Source organism: Phocoena phocoena, chromosome 12 (genome assembly GCF_963924675.1).
Source record: "Phocoena phocoena chromosome 12, mPhoPho1.1, whole genome shotgun sequence".
Taxonomy (NCBI): Eukaryota; Metazoa; Chordata; class Mammalia; order Artiodactyla; family Phocoenidae; genus Phocoena; species Phocoena phocoena.
This window is the reverse complement of record NC_089230.1, coordinates 35,758,583-35,775,686: the sequence shown is the minus strand read 5'-3', so window position 1 is coordinate 35,775,686 and position 17,104 is coordinate 35,758,583. Positions and strand designations below refer to the sequence as shown.

The 17,104-nt window shown below is 36.8% G+C and overlaps 1 protein-coding gene across 2 annotated transcripts in view; it reads left to right on the top strand.

Annotated features, from left to right (window-relative positions):
- Positions 1 to 16,128, top strand: part of TRMT11 (tRNA methyltransferase 11 homolog) — a 61,835-nt gene extending 45,707 nt beyond the window's left edge. The window contains exon 13 of one of the 2 annotated variants that reach the window (XM_065888843.1): positions 15,843 to 16,128. In XM_065888843.1, the coding sequence (XP_065744915.1) occupies positions 15,843 to 15,974 (132 nt within the window). In that variant the 3' untranslated portion in view covers positions 15,975 to 16,128. The remainder of the gene's footprint in view (positions 1 to 15,842) is intronic. The other variant, XM_065888844.1, reaches the window with a different exon arrangement.
- The last annotated feature ends 976 nt before the right edge of the window (positions 16,129 to 17,104 follow it).

Genomic DNA, 17,104 nt, shown 5'->3' with positions numbered 1-17,104 from the left:
GAAACGATCACCACAATAAGTCTAGTTAACATCCATCACCATACATAGTTACAAATTTTTTTTTATCATGATGAGGACTTTCAAGATCTACTCTCTTAGCAACTTTCAGATACGCAATGCACTATTATTAACTAGTTACCATGCTGTACATTACGTCCTCATGGCTTATTTATTTTATAGTTGGAAGTTTGTACTTTTTGACCCTCTCCACTGTCTCCCTCCTCTAACCCCCTGACAACTATCAATCTGTTCTCTGTCTTAATAAGCTTCGTTTTTTGTTTGTTTTGTTTTTTAGAATCTACATATAAGTGAGATCATATGATGTTTGTCTTTTTCTGTCTTATTTCACTTTGCTTAATGCCCTCAGGGTCCATCCATGTTGTTGCAAATGGAAAGATTTCATTCTTTTTTTATGGCTGAGGAGTATTCTATTATACATATCATGTCTGCTTTATCCATTCATCCATCGATGAACATACAACTTGCTCCCATATCTCAGCTGTTGTAAATAATGCTGCACTGAATGTGGGGGTGTATGTATCTTTTCAGATTAGGGTTTTCATTTTCATAAGGTAAATGCCCAGAAGTGGAATTGCTGGGTCATATGTTAGTTCTGTTTTTAATTCGAGGGGTCTTCATATTGTTTTCCATTGTGGCTGTACCAATTTACCTTCCTTCCAAAAATGCACACAGGTTCCCTTTCCTTTTTATCCTCACAAACATTTGTTATTTCCTTTGGATAACAGCCATTTTAATAGGTGTGAGATGATATCTCATTGTGGTTTTGATTTGCATTTCCGTGATTAGTGATGTTGAGCATCTTTTCAAGTGCCTGTTGACCATCTGTATGTTGTCTTTGGAAAAATGTCTATTCAGATCCTCTGCCCATTCTTTTATTTTAATTTTTTGCTTTTGAGTTGTATGAGTTCTTTGTATATTTTGGATATTAACCCTTATCAGATACATGATTTGCAAATGTTTTCTCCCATTTGGTAGGTTGCCTTTTCATTTTGTTGATGATTTTCTTTGCTGGGCAGAAACATTTTAGTTTGATGTAGTCTCACTTGTTTTTTTGTTTTTTTGGGTTTTTTTTGCGGTACGCGGGCCTCTCACTGCTGTGGCCTCTCCCATTGCAGAGCACAGGCTCCGGACGCGCAGGCTCAGCGGCCATGGCTCACGGGCCCAGCCGCTCCGCGGCATGTGGGATCTTCCCAGACCGGGGCATGAACCCGTGTCCCCTGCATCGGCAGGCGGACTCTCAACCACTGCGCCACCAGGGAAGATTCTTCCTTTTTTTAATGTGGTGTATCACGTTTTATTGACTTGTACTGAACTCTTCTGGCATCCCTGGAATAAATTCCACTTGATCATGGTGTATGATTCTTTTATGTATCATTGAGTTTGGTTTGCTAATATTTTGTTGAGGAGTTGTATATCTGTATTCATCAAGGATATTAGTCTATAATTTCTTTTCTTGTGGTATCCTTGTCTGGTTTTGGGTAATGCTGGCCTCGTAGAATGAGTTTGGAAGTGTTCCCTCTTCCTGTATATTTTGGAAGAGTTTGAAAAAGATGGTATTAATTCTTCTTTGAATGTTTTGTAGAATTCACAAATGAAGACATCTGGTCCTCTGCTTTTGTTTGTTGGGAAGTTTTTGATTACTGATTCAATTTCTTTCTTTCTTTTTTTTTTTTTTAAAGATGTTGGGGGCAGGAGTTTATTAATTAATTAATTTATTTTTGCTGTGTTGCGTCTTCGTTTCTGTGCGAGGGCTTTCTCTAGTTGTGGCAGGCAGGGACCACTCTTCATCGCGGTGCATGGGCCTCTCACTATGGCGGCCTCTCTTGTTGAGGAGCACAGGCTCCAGACGCGCAGGCTCAGTAGTTGTGGCTCACGGGCTCACGGGCCTAGTTGCTCCATGACATGTGGGATCCTCCCAGACCAAGGCTCGAACCCGTGTCCCCTGAATTAGCAGGCAGATTCTCAACCACTGCACCACCAGGAAAGCCCCTACTGATTCAATTTCTATTAGCAATTGGTCTATTCAGATTTTCTGTTTCTTCATGACCCAATCTTAGAAGGTTGTGTGTTTCTAGGAATTTCTTCTAGGTTGTGTAATTTGTTGGCATATAAGTGTTGATAGTGGTCTCTTATGATCCTTTGTATTTCTGTGGTATCAGTTTAAAGTTTCTTCTTTCAGTTCTGATTTTACTTATTTGAGTCTTTTTTTTTTTTTTCAAGTGAGTCTAGCTAAAGGCTTGTCAGCTCTATTTATCTTTTCAAAGAACCAGCTCTTAGTTTCATTCATCTTTTCTATTATGTTTTTAGTCTCTATTTCACTTATTTCTTCTCTGATCTTTATTTCCTTCCTTTCTAGTTTGTTGAGGTGTAAAGTTAGGTTGTTTATTTAATGTTTATTTTAATGCATTAAAAATACAAATATTACCTATATATTTTGCAGTTTTAAGTCTTGATATTAGAAAGTACAGTGAATGACATCAGCAATCTTTATTTTGTGGCCTCCGTAAAAAGTACTTGCACCATATGATGATTATGAGGGCTTGAAGTACTGTTCCAAAGAATTGGAAGGAGAAAAATCTAGAGAAAAGGCTTTAATAATTAATGGAGCCCCATAATAAACCAGTCATTTCTGTTTTAGTGACAAAATTAAGACCCATTGTGGACAATTTCACATTTGCTTTTCCCTGAGTTTAATTTGTTTAAGAAAGTCTAGTATATTTTTTTTGGTAGATTTATAATATTTCCCTAAGCAAATTTGATACACAGAAGAAGAAATAGAGAATGATCTAAGAATGCTTCTGAGAATGCTTTTTCTTATCTAAAAATGATAAATAAGGTCACTCACCTTAGATATTTTTAAACCTATAAAGGCAGTGTTAATTTTTGTTTGGTTGCTTTTTATCATTTTACTTTTGTCCTTTCAAATTAATTTATAAAACAAGGCAAGCCTTTTGCTCAAGTAATGTTTTGAAATGGCCTTCACTTTATAAGATCAAATTTAATCAGTGAGTTTTAACTTGTATGGAGTTTATTATAACTGAAATTACTTTGTCATGTTAAATTAGTCGTGTTTGGCTTTTAATTAATTACTTCATTTCTACCTTCTGTTTGTATGGAGAGGAGTGTATATAATTGCAGCAAGATCCCAGTCCTTTATAATGAAAGTGATGACATAAAATTGTCAAACAGTTCTCATGCACATCTAACAAATTATTCTCGACCTTGTTCAGTGTTGTTGATTTTGGCAGTGGAAGACTATTAATTTTAGATTTTTACACTTTTGTATACTGTGTCTCTTCATTTTTGATTTGTTACTTGTTAGGTTTAACTTCAGTATAACTTTTGACCCACTTGATGTGTTGTTATAAAGTGTTCTCCCTCCCCCCCTTTTATAATGTAAACATAAGTTATAAATGTAAAAAAATCTAAAGAATATAGATATTTCATAAAACTTTGTATCTTTACATTATTGGCTATAGTTTTCAGACTTACTGAACATTAGTAGTAAAGGAGAAAATTCTTGCTAACCATGTTAAAATTATGAAGATGCCTGATTAAGAAAAGCTAGTTTTCTGTCATTATTCCCTGTTGTAGTCTGAAAGCAAAGTGAATGACAAATAACACTGTTTAATGCTTTATTTTTTACAGCGGTTTCACATCCATTTGACCTTATTATTTTGCCTCTGTTAGAGATGAGGAAGTGGCCAAGGCCTAACCCAGTCCACTTAAATAGGAAGTGGCCAATTTGAGACCAAAACTCCTCTTTGTCCCTGAAATTCTCTCTCCTTTTTTCTAGATCATGTTGCCTCTTCACCAAAACACAATTCTACCTTTAGAATATGCCAAGATTAAAAGGCAAATGTTCTTCAGTAGCATGTTACAAGTTTCTTTTAAAGCCAGTTTTTTCTCATCACTCATGGGGCCATGGCAGAATGATTTGTTTTTATTAGAACTTATTTTTCCTGTTGATACAACATGTAGTCAATGCTGCTATATATAGTTGTGGTCACAGTGGTTACTCCTATAAAACATTTTTCTCATATAAAATTCATAGGAGAAAAATGCTGATCTCTAGAGTTGTCCAGAACAGTTCAGAAATCAAGTGTAGTAGTTTGTCTTCAGTGAAGTACCCAAAATAATACTCTCTCAGTGTTTTATACCAATATATTTGGATAGACAAATGAGTACCCAAAGCAGCCATTTTTAAGACTTCCTTGAAATTTTTTTTTAAGCATTAATGCAACTTTTATATGCTATAGTACTTGGTTAAATATAAGAAAATTATCTTAAACTGTCATTGCACTAAATGGGCCATCATGTGCCCTATTTGTTTTGTGACTTATTTACTTGACATTCTGCCTTACACTGCTGGTGGTTTGAGAAGTACTGAAGTATAGATAAATTTAATTTTAGATACCATATGGACATTAATTTAGACTAAAGTTATAATATTGTGTAAACCAGTTGTTATTTTTTTTATAGCTAGCCAGTATAGTTCACATGATTTAAAGTAGAGAATATTGGGAGGTCATAGTAGCAGGTGATGAAAGTTAATGTAATTTTTTATTTTGGACCAAATGAAAGAGTCCAGTAACATGAAGCCTATGAATGCTTCATTAATCAGAATGGAAGGTGGCCAAAACTGAAAGACTTGACTAAAGGACTGAAAGATTTTAAAGCTGTGGAGGGAGAAAAGAACCATTAACATCATAACAACAACGGTGTTTTAAATAAGAGAGAGAAGAGAAACTGAGGTCACTTGTTTGAGAAAATGGCTTATGAATGGCTTGAAGTGGAAGAAATTAGTCTTTGTATAAGTAGTTTCCATATTAGAATGATAGTAGTGTTACTAATCACAAACTGTGGTGTTTTGCTGACATAATGCTTGTGCCTGTTTCCATTATGCATTATCCTTTCCCAGGATCGATGTCAATTTTTTTTCCTTTGGCAGCCATTTGAATTAAAGGTGGTCTCTTCCTATTGACCTTTCTTTCTGAAATACTTTGTTTTTTGCCTGTCTCTTGCCAGGATGGTTGGGTATTTTCCTTTTGATTAGAGCTATGAAAGATTAGAGATTAGGTATGAAGTATTTCAATCTTGTAACATGCCTGGTGGGAAATAGATGCTACTTCATTTATCAGTGAGAAAAATAAGACAGGGTGACAGTAAATCAGAACATGATAGTTGGATATGAACTGAGTCTAGGTCATAGTACAATACAGTATTCATTACCATCAAAATGTGTGTCTGTGTGTGTGTGTCTCTGTGTGTGTGTGAGAGAGAGAGAGGGCAAGGGAGAGAGATGGAGAAAGAGAGACTCTTTTAAATTATTTTGCATTAGAAATCAGAAGGAAGCTATTTGCATTATTTATAAATTATATTTCAACTTGAGATATTTAAAAAAGGCTTATAAAAACAGCAAGAAGCCTGATGCTGCATATCATATTGTATTAATTCAGTTTTAAGGATCATGCCATCTACTTAGTTCTGAATGAATCACTTTTGCTGTTAATGGTACTTTTCCTTGAATTTAAATTTTAGAGAGTCATCACTTGACTCTTTCTTTTATACTTCTGCAACTAAATGACTTTGCCAAACTGGATGTTTTGTTAAATTAATGCTATCATAATAGTTTTAAATTACTATTTCTGGTAAACCAAGAAAAAGCAAAAGTCTGTCCCCTACTAGCTCCAAGAAGGAATCATTTAAGATACCTGGATCCTTCTACTTATGATGCTATTTGGATATGGCTCTTTTATTTGCAGGAAAAAGCAGTTGTTCTCTGAAGGCAGAGAGAGCATCCATCTTAATATTCCAGCTCTAATGCTCATATTTTCAAACCATGGCAGTAAAACAGTCTTTAACTGCTGTTACAGAATCTTAGGCAGAGGTCAGTTGCAAAATATAAAGTATGATCTAGGGGTCCAAGGCATGAATGGTTTAGGGAAATGGGAAGTTTATGTTCATAGTCAGCATAATCCTCTGGAGCGTTTTTTATAATTCTCAAATGGCACATTTTCTATTTTTGGTATTTTTATTTATTTATCAAATGGTTATTTAATTTAGAACTATATTTCTAGTGTTTTTCAAATTCAAACACAAACTAGTGTCTTCTTCTCACTCCATGACCCATCAAGAACCCAAGCCTGAGATTTTAATGTGTATTTTTTTTGCCCAAAACCTAAAGGGTACAGTTTAATGAATAATTATAAAGTAAACATCTCTGTAACCACCACCAAGGTCAGAATTATGGAGTATTGGAGCATCCCCTTTTGTGGCTATTTTTGATCATAAACACCTCCTCCTGCAGGTATAACCACTAATCTTTTATGGTAATCACTTCCTTACTTTCCTTTGTAATATTATCACTATCGAATTCATCCCTAAGCAAAATAATTTTGTTTGTTTTTGATGTTTACATACATAAATGCATGTGTATTTTAATTAATTTTTCTTTTAATGGATTGTTGATGATTTTAAGAGGTCACCTGGGAGATGAATTGTCTCCAAATTAAAGCAAGAGTATGTATGTTCATGTCTATGCATGTTTTGGTCTGTTACTCATCCTCTGCTGCTTAGGTAAGTAAGGTTCTTCTTAACTTTAATTGACTTTTAGATATAGTAGCTAATAAGTTGTCATTACATTTTTATCCCCTGTGTTGACCTGTATTTTAATGTTTGAGGTTAAGTTTTGAATTTTATGGAGTTATAGGTTTTAGTGGCGAGTATGTAGAAAGTATTCATAGTTCTGTATCATCATGATAGCACAGATATCCATGATGTTTTTTTTTAGTTAGAAAGAAATTATGTGTTGAGTGCCAGATGTCAAAGTTCAATCATTAGGTGTCACTCATTTTCAGAACTCTAGATATAAAGATTTTTATATATATTAAAATATTTTAACAAATTTTAGGTAACTTAATATCTTACAGAGTAATTAAACTTTTTACAAGTACAGATTATATGTAAATACCAAGTTTAGGGATGAAGATTTCCAACCCTTACCTTGCTCCCATTAAGAATAGTGCTAGAGGGTTTTTTTCCTTAACAGTATTGGATGCCAGACTTTTGACCTGCTTGTCCTTGGTTTGGAAATGGCCTAGTGCTGTTTATAGTTGTATAACTTTAGCACAAGTGGTTTCTATAGCTACTGTCCAGTACCAGATGTAGAACACTGGGAAGCTTTGATAAGGGGAGCAGGATTTTTAAACAAAAGCCGGACATGGATAATTACCCTGAAGCTGAACTGAGGTCCATTATGTTCAGCACTGTCATTTACATTTCATTTTCACTCTCTGCTGATTATAAGAAGGAAAATCTACTCACTGTTTTCCTCTTCCATCTCTTTGCCTTCTTCCTCTCACCTTATTAAAGAATGTGTATTATACCTTTAATCTGTTTCATGAATCCTCGCCAGAATTAGGTGAGCATCACCAATTTGATGGCTTTTACTTAACGATGACAGCATCATTGGTTTCCACTTATCATAGAATAAGTTTCGTAAGCCATTTGTATTCAAGTGTTTGCAGTGAAACTGCTGTTTTGTATAAACGGCTGCCACTTTGAGAATATAAATGACTTAAGGTTAATACTAGTGAGGTAGAAGAAATCATTATCTCATTATCAGGAGCTGTCAGTAAGTGAAAGGACAACTTAAACCTGACCTATAATTAAAATAGCCATTTGGTTTTCTTCCAGATGGTTTTCAACTTCATCCCCAAAGTGACACCTTTCTAGGGGAAAGCTCTTGTTTTTAAACAGTAATTTTTATAAATTGATGATTATTCTTAGGTATATTGTTGGGGGGTTCTTTGAAAGTAAGTCTTTTGGCAGTAAAGGGATACCGTGAGAGAGAATTTTGGCTTCAGTTAGAATGTGGGTTGGGAGTGATGAGACAGACTGTAGAGTTAAGCAAGGGGATCCAGTTTGTAGTAGAGGGGGACTGGGGGCAAGGAAGTTGAGAAAATTCATACTTGATGACTCCTTTTTTTTTTTCTCTGTAAAGAAGGATGTAAGTTTTTGTTGAGAGTGAATGGAAAAGGTAGTATGAGAAATGAGAAAACTGTCTTTTACTGATTTTTACATTCATGTATTTTTCATATTTTAGTATGTTTTCTTTTTCTGATTTGATTGCATGTTCCCTGAGGGAAAAGCCATGGCTTTCATCACTCAGCATGTGTTTATGGGACCATTTGTGTCATGTGTTGAGACAGAACAGACTGATAAAACATAGTCCTTATCCTTAGAGAACTTGAATGTGGGAGAAACGATGACCCAACCCATTCCAGCATAATGTGTTTGGTTTTGTAGTGATCAGTGCATATTGCTCTGTGAACACCAGAGGGCGCCTACCTGAGGAGATGGTCCTTGAGTCAAGAGGCCAACATTTTCAGCAAAGGTACAGAGACATGAGAGGGGTTATGGTGCATTCAGGGAACCCTAGACATTGAAGCATGACTGAAATACTAAGTATGTGGGGAGGAGTGGCTTGAGAAGTGGAAAACCAAAGGCCTGCCTAGTGTTGAAGGTCTTTACATACCAAAGAGTTTCAAGTTTATCCTATCGGTGATGGCAAGCCCTGAGGAATGTGAGTTAGTAGAGTGGCAGAAGTTCTTGTTTTAGGAAGGTCACCCGGGCTTTAACATGCAGGCAAGTTTTTATTATGGAAAGATGCCTGTGATACCAGCCTGGAGACTTCTGGCATGGTCATGTGAAGATGATGAGGCTGTCAACTAATAAAGGTAGAAACTGGAGATTGTGGGTGAGACAGTGGAATTGAGAGCTTCAGGGGAGGTAGATGTGCCAGGACCTAATGACTAATTGAATAATTGGGGTAAGGGAGACAGGAGTTAAGGATAACTTTTAGAAATCTGGCTTGGGGTAGCTGAGTAGGTGCATGTATCTTTACCCGTCCTCCCTACTTCCCAAAGGACATGGTGCAGTGCCGCTTTCCTGGACTACTGCAGGAGTCTTCTAGCTGGTTTCCCTGCCTCTGGAATTTCTCCTACCATTACGTTTCCTGTACGGTAGCCGGAATATCTTTCACAATGTAAACAGATAATGAAACTCCCCTGCTTAAAAGTCATCAATAACTTTGTGAAATTTAGACTAAAATTCAGAGTCCTTCACATAACCTTCAAGGCCAGCCTGATCTTAGACTTCTGGCCTGTCTCTCCAATTTCATTTTGTGCCACCTTCCCTTTAGTTTTGCAAGCCTTAGCCACACTAGCCTGCTTTCAGTTCCCAGAATGTACTTACCTCTTTCAAGTCTGAGTGTTTTCACATTGTTTCCTCCCTCATTGTGTTCCCTAGAACACAATGTGTTCCCTAGAATGCTTTCTTCTGGTCTCTTTCTATGAGTAAATTTGACTCATCCTTTAGGTCTCAGATAAATGTCACTTCCTTAGGGAAGCCTTTCTTATCCATTCTCTTCTCCCCCATCTAACTAGGTGTCTCCTTATATTCTTATAGTAACCCTTTTCTTCCCAGTGTTTAATCATGGTTTGTAAATACATGTTTGGGTATACATTGTTTAATGTCTCTTCCCGCTAGTATATAACTGTGATTTCATGGAGCTTGACTGTTTTGCTCACCACTCAGTAAATATTTATGGAATGAATAGTAATTTTTCAGTGATTGTTTTGGGCCCCTCTAGAATAAAAAACAATCAAATTCAACAGCATTTAAATCATCCATTTGAAAGAAGAGTAGGAATAGATAAGCCTAGCTAAAAGTTTTCTGTTTCAAAATACACTGAATTTTATCATTACCCTGATATCACTCCTCAAAAGTCAGTGGTACAGAAACATTTTAATCCCATCATACCTAGGCCTCATTTCTCATGAGAAGCAAACCAAAAAAGCAGCTGAATTGCCATTCTGTGGAAAATCATAACACCTTCCTTCTGTTTAAGGGAGATGATAACAAAGAATGGCAGATTTCTGGGAGAAGGCAGTAATTAGAAGGATAGTTTTACCTAAATGGAGTTGTCAACTTTAGTTTCTTTAAAGTCTGAGCAGTTTTATGATGTTCAGGACGCTCTTACATATATGTATTCTCCCAGTGTAATCCAGAGTGTCATTAGTTCCATTCAAAGTGTCAGCTTCAGGGCTTCCCTGGTGGCGCAGTGGTTGAGTCCGCCTGCCGATGCAGGGGACACGGGTTCGTGCCCCAGTCCGGGAAGAGCCCACGTGCCACGGAGCGGCTGGGCCTGTGAGCCATGGCCGCTGGGCCTGCGCGTCCGGAGCCTGTGCTCCGCGGCGGGAGAGGCCACAGCAAGTGAGAGGCCTGCGTACCGCAAAAAAAAAAAAAAAAAAAAAGTGTCAGCTTCAGATGTAACTACAAAACATACAGTTTTTTTTCTTTTCTTGAGAAGTTGTTCCCCTTTAGATTAACATTTATTAAATTACAAGTGGCTGAAGTACTTTCCTTTCAATGTCTCCTGTGTTCTTTTTGATGCTCTACTTTTGATGTAGAGTTATTTGTAAAAATAAAGATTAACTTGAATAAGGTCTAGTTTATGTACTTTTCCTTTATTTTTCTCGAGAATAATTTGCAAATGGACATAAATGACAATGATACACTTTACAGTCACTAAGGTAAATATGTATTTGTATATTTCCACACTATTCTTCTAAAAATGAAATGGTGTGAATAAATGCCAGTGCCCTCTGAAGGAAAATGGCCATCATGTTGCTGCTCTGTAACTCTAGGTGTTTACAGCAATCAGGACTTAGAGACAGTGAGGGAAATAGAGCACTCCTGGCAGTCAGATGCATGATGGTCAGCTCTGCTTTAAACTATCTGTATCCACAGCGGGAAATACCATACAGAAGGATTTATCTGCTTTAGCCAGCAGAGGGCACTGTACACATAAAAGTACACTACCAATTGTAAAGCTTCCTTTGATTTTTTTTGGCAAGTGTGTTAAAATTCCTCGAGTGGTTTATGTTTAGAATTAGCAGTACTGATAGGACAGGAAATTGGCTGGGTGGGACAGTGGTTAAAGGGGTTCTGTCTAAAAGTTTAGATCTGAAATATGTGCTACCAAATATGTTCCTGTTCCGTGAAGAATGTCCTCTAAATGTCAAACTCCATTTTGAACGACCCACTAATCTACCATGTGGGAAGTTAACTCTTTAACCATTGTTTTGATGTAATTTCTACTTAAAAAAAAAAAAAACTGTGATGGAAAACGCATGAGCTTTGAAGTCTGATCTAGTCTACAATTCTGGAAATACTGCTTACTAGATGTGTGACTTGTGGCAGATAATTCAGACTCTTCTAGTCTCTTTCCATATCTGCAAAATTTAGATAATAATCTGTGAAAAGATGCAGAAAATTAAATAATTCACTTATGTAAAACACATAGTTGCAAATACGTATCAGTTGCTTTCTTGAATCAGAACTTGTATGTTTCTTGTCATATTTACAATTGCTGTTTGTCTTACAAAGTTAAGTGATAGGTCTGAAAGCTGTGTATTTCCATTATGTAGCCATCTGTAGCTAGCACAGATTTTCCTACAGAAATTCTTGATTTCTGGTTATAAAAATGATAAACAGTAGATAGTGTAATCAACAATCTTAATATTTTATTCATATTTCCGTAAGTACTGCCATGTGCCAAAATTTAACCAGTAGTTATGAAATTTGGGAAAAGTGGTCTGTAATCTTTCATTGCCATAGTTTTCTCTCTTGGCATTTCCTAATTCTTTGTGTATTTTTATTTTCCATGAAGTATTTCTTGCTTACTAAAGATTGGCAGAACTCAGGTTTCATGATACATAGATGATATCATGACTGATAGTGATAGACAGATTTGGAAGTGTTAGAGAAACCAGAAATCAAACATTGGGGCAAGATTGAGTTAGTGAGGGATATCAAGCGTTGTGTTGCTTGAGGATACTCTTCTCCTTTTAAGTAAACCCTTGGCATTTGAGATGCTGAGTTGAAAAAAAAATCTGCAGATATTCTTGGTTGAGATGGGCAGGGAATGTGAATAGAGAAGAGTTATCAAAAGGTGATGAAAAATATGTAGAGTTGAATATCATCATCTCAAGTGTGAGCCCTGGTAAACTAAACTAAAGATAGGATGAAAGAGAGAGGGAAAAGAGAAAAAAATAGCGAGCTTGCCATTTTATTCAGCATCAAGTTAACATAAGTTCTGAATGCTGCAAATGGTATTTTTCATAAGGACCAGAGTATATGTTAAATGTGTATTGTTCATAGGTAATGATATTTACATATATGGTATGTATGTGATAATATGTGGACCATAAATGTACTGAATGTTTTATGTGGAACATTTTATGAACCATATCTTTTCCACTTAGATGAAAATGGTAGCCAAAGTCTCTGGAGTGTCTGGCTTATCCCGAAGCAGGACTTAACGCTGCTAGTAATAGAACGGCTCTTGCCAGGTCCCTGGCTGCACGAGGGGTTTGGAGCTTTTGGGTTCTCCAGGAGTTTTTGTTATGAATGTCTTATTTCACAGTTAGGGGGCAATCAATCTTATAGAAGGAGGCGTTCCACTATAGGACCCAAACACATACCTCACATTGATTCTTCTCTACTCCCTGGGAGATAAATAGCATTTCCCCCAGCCCCCAGAGGTTGCATTTCGAAGGTTAATAGTCTTTCCCCACTTTTCCTGTAGCATGTATTTCTCTGTCACTGGGTCTCTGTAGCACTGAATATATGGCCTTTTAGGGGCTTATTTTGCTTTTACTACTATATGTTCTGAGCGAATCTTGAAGTCTAAACTAGTTAGATAAAGAATGCCATAGGTAGTATATGTTTTTTTTGATAAACATTAATTGTCATAGGTTTTAATCATTACTTTTGGGTTTTCCAGGTTTCTGCTGTTCATTCTCAGTCTCTGCCTCTGGTCTTTATAGTCTCTTCTTCATCCTCAGTTTGTCCTATGTATATCCTTTAAGTCAAAGACAAGCTATTTGGTTAAGCTCCCGCTTTGGTCTATGAGGATACCTACCTTCCATTGTGCTTCAGCTTTTCTCTCCTGCTTCCCCCAGTGAGCTGCATAATTGGCAGTTTAGGTGGCTTAGGTACACAAGTAACTGAGCCTGAGTCAGTCCCTGGCCCATCCTGGTCTTCAGCTGTCTTACCATGCCTCTACCTTTTCATATAGCACTCTGGGATCACACATTTCTGTCCTGTCATTCCACTGCAGCCCCAGGACATTCACTGAAGTAGTCTGCAGTGCATTTTGAGATGTAGAGGTGTTCTTGCATGGCTTAGAGGAGCCACAGGGAGAAGAGAGGACAGAAGGCAAAGCTGGGAAGGATCTCACTGCCTGACAGTGTTCTGATCCCTCTTGTACAGAAGAGGAAAGTGAGAAGACATTCAGCAAACTGATGTGCAATTGGATCTCACTCCCAAATATTAAGGGAAAAGCCTCAGAATTGAACCCGTTTGGATTTTAGCCAGAATGCTGGAATATTAGATTTGCATTTTAATAAGTTGCATTTGACCCCATTATGGAGAATAGAGAGGGAGCCACAAAGGCAAGGCAACTGGCAGTTTAGGAAAAAAGCAAGGAGAGATGAGGAAGGCTTAAACTATAATAGTGGAGTTACGGGTGAAAAGGAGGAGTGGATTTGAGAAATTTAGGATGCAGAATCTAAGATTTTAGGACTGACTTAACGTGAGAAGAAAAGGGAGAGCGATTTGACCCAGGTTTCTGATTTTGATGACTGGGTGGAGAATGATGCAAAGAGCTGTGAGAAGTAATGTAGCAGGAGAGATGTCACATCTGGACATAGCTTTACATATAACCAAGTAAAGGTATTTCTGCCAAGATTAAGGTAATGTAGTTCAGAAAGTAGGCAAGTTTTCTAGTGATCTTATTTGATATAAGGACAGAATGTAGAACGCCTGGAAGAGCAGATGATGGCAAGTCCCTTCCTTTCCTATGACTCTTCAGTCAGACTTCTGGTAAAAGTTGGCATGCACAAGGCAAGGCTAAATGCTGGACCATCATCCTGTACTGCTGCTCTCCCAGGTCCGGTCTGGAGATGTGGACGTTGAGTCATCCTGTCCAGTCGACAGTACTGCTAGGGTTACGGTATCCCTCAGGCATCCTGTGGCTCTTTATATCTCCTTCTAGTGTGAAAATTCTGTATCATTGAAATAATCCTCTTAGTTACTAGAACAAAGTTAATAGCATTTCTGATCCAGGTCTCTTCCTTTCTGGGGAGCCTTTGTTCATCACATGTTTATTCCCTGAGATACTCCTGCTTCTTGAGTTGAGGCAAGAGTTAGCTCTTTTGGGGAAAAAAACCTCATTATGTTATAGTTAAAGGGTGTAGTCCCTAGGTCTGGTAGACCTGTGTTCAAATCCTAGCTCTGTCACTTACCAGCTGTATTATCTTGGGCCTGTACTCTTAAATAACTCCTCATCTGTAGATGGTAATAAGAGTGTACTTATCTCTTAGAGATGATGAGTTTGTATTAGATAGTGCATGTAAAGCATTTAGGATGGTTTTTGACCCGTAATAAATACCCCATAAATACTACCTTTCATTTGGTATTCTTTAACTTTTTATCTTTTGGGGATTATACAGCCTGAAGTTAGTAACCATTGGCATGCTTTCACGTGCTTGCAAGAATTTGGAACTGTAGTATACTTAGTGCCATAAAATTTAAATAGCCACTTTTTTTCTTTTTAAATGAATCAGAAAATCTGGGCATGTTTAATAATTTCTTTTTGTGTGTAATTAAAAAAAAACATTCTGGGGCAAAATAGTTTCTGAATAAACAAATCAGCCAACATAATTTTATTTTGGCTAAACCTGGGCTTTTATTAATATTAGATATGAGGGAGAGAATGAAAGTATTCATCTCATACAGGAATGAGGAAAAATACAAAAATATTTTGAGGATTGTTATATTCCAGATATATTTGTAGATATCATTTTTATACTGAAACCAGGATAAATAATTAGGCTTCATATTTTCTAATTATGTCTCCCGCCTATTCTCAGAATCACATTAATCCCTGTACATTTGAATATGAATTTACAGAAATGCATGGGAAATGAGATTTTATTTCTAATTAGATTTTTTTTCACAGTTTAAGGTGGCTAGTGAAATTGGCTGAGAAGCTGATGTTTTAATGTTGTCTGTCAGTCTTCTTATCCTCAATTTTCTAAGCTGAAACATGACATTTTAGCCCAGGTTAATATTTCCAGTTTCCAAATGTCAGTCTAAGCACTAGTCCTCACCTGTCTCTGAAGTCTAAAAGTGTGAAGATCACTTGTTTATCCTGTATCTTCATCTACTGAGGTTACTGAAAGTTGCCAGGAATAGTTTATTTCATTAACTGAACGTGCATGTACTCCCAAACAGTGTTACTGATCTGTATGACATCATACAAATGTAATAATTTGTTGTTGTACACCATTGGAGTAGAAGCTTCCTTGCTTGATAATTCTTACAGTCAAAGACGGTTTCAGTTTGTGCTGAACTAGGAATCGGAAGATGCAGGTGGTTGTCCCAACTCGAGCTGCCTGGATGATTCTCTTTGCATTCCCTGGGTCTCTGTTTTCCCAGTAAAAGTTTTTGTCTTCTCTGTGCAGAGGACTGTTGGGTGGATCAGATGAGGTGAAGTAAGTGAAAACACTTTGGATACCCAAGCATGATACAGATATAAAGTGGTGGTGTATTTCTTGTTCATGTAATAAAGGAAAACAAATGTGTACCAGAGAGTGAGATTTTGCTTAAAGTAAATGACTGTTTTGGTTGCAGGCTAACGAAAGAAATAACTCAAACATCTTTATTTTCTGTATTTTCCAACCCACCAGAACCGGGACCAGTATTCACATCTGCTGAGTGATCACTTTCTGCCGTACCAAGGTCATAATTCCTTCCGTGAGAAATATTTCAGTGGGGTAACAAAAAGAATTGCCAAGGAAGAAAAATCCAGCCAGGAGTGAAAATTAGGATTTTGACAATGGAGAAAGAATAAGGATTTGATAGAAAAGAAATCTGGATGTGAACTTTCATGTATGATACAGAAAATGTACTGTTTTAAATAATTTTATATAACAAAATAAATGCTATAAAGTCAACTGAACAATTCTTTTAACGTTAGCTTTGTTTTATAGATTCTTCTGTTGTATGTGGTCTTTTGAACTTTATATTTATGCTTTCAAGTATTATGGAAATTGAAAACAGTTATATTTTTGGTAATTAATTTACAAATGGTATTGACTTTTTAAACAGATATCTGCTGTATATGTTATAGGCATTAATAGTGTTTGAGAATGTATTCATTAGGTTAGGCTTGTTTAATTTTGGTTTTGATTGTAATTGTTTTACATTGTCATTAATAAAGCTTACCGAGGATTCCTAAAATCGTGTAGTATACGGAGGGGATGTGATGAAGGAAATGAATTTTTATTTATAAATCCCAGACAAGTTAGTAACACAATGATAATGGTGATGATGAGAAAGGCTAGGACCTGACAACTTAAAAAGATTCCAAACTCCTTGAGGCCTGTCCACATCTGAAGCTCGTCTGTACCTTGGATTTGCTTCTGCATTCCTAAACCTTGACTGTCCGTCAAGTTAACTACCCACAATTTTTGGTTTAGAAAGTAACTGATAGTTAAAAGCAGTAACAACAACACAAATCCTTGATGGTTCCCTAATGGCATTAAGTCTAATCAGAGCTCTTTGAAATAGAAGCTGTATTTTCTTGAAGGAGAAACTTTGCTGAGTCCACATTGTGTCCATCATGAAAATATCTTGTTTGAAAACCACTCTACCCATTAATTCAGGATGCTAATAGCTTTCCTGCTCTCGGTGGTCAAAGTACCTCAGCAGGACGGCAGTAAACGAATCCTCTCTCTTTAACCAGAGCCTATTTTTATTTATGCTATTATTTTAGTGTTACTGCTGGCTTTTATGGACTCACACTTTGAATGTGCATAGCTTAGGACCTCCAGAAGACCAGTGCTGCCCAAGCAGAGAAAGAGAGAGCAGGCCATCCGCCTAGTTCTCCCTCCTTTTCTTGTCCTGCAGCTCTGAATTTCAGCAGCAGATCTCAAACATTTCAGTGATT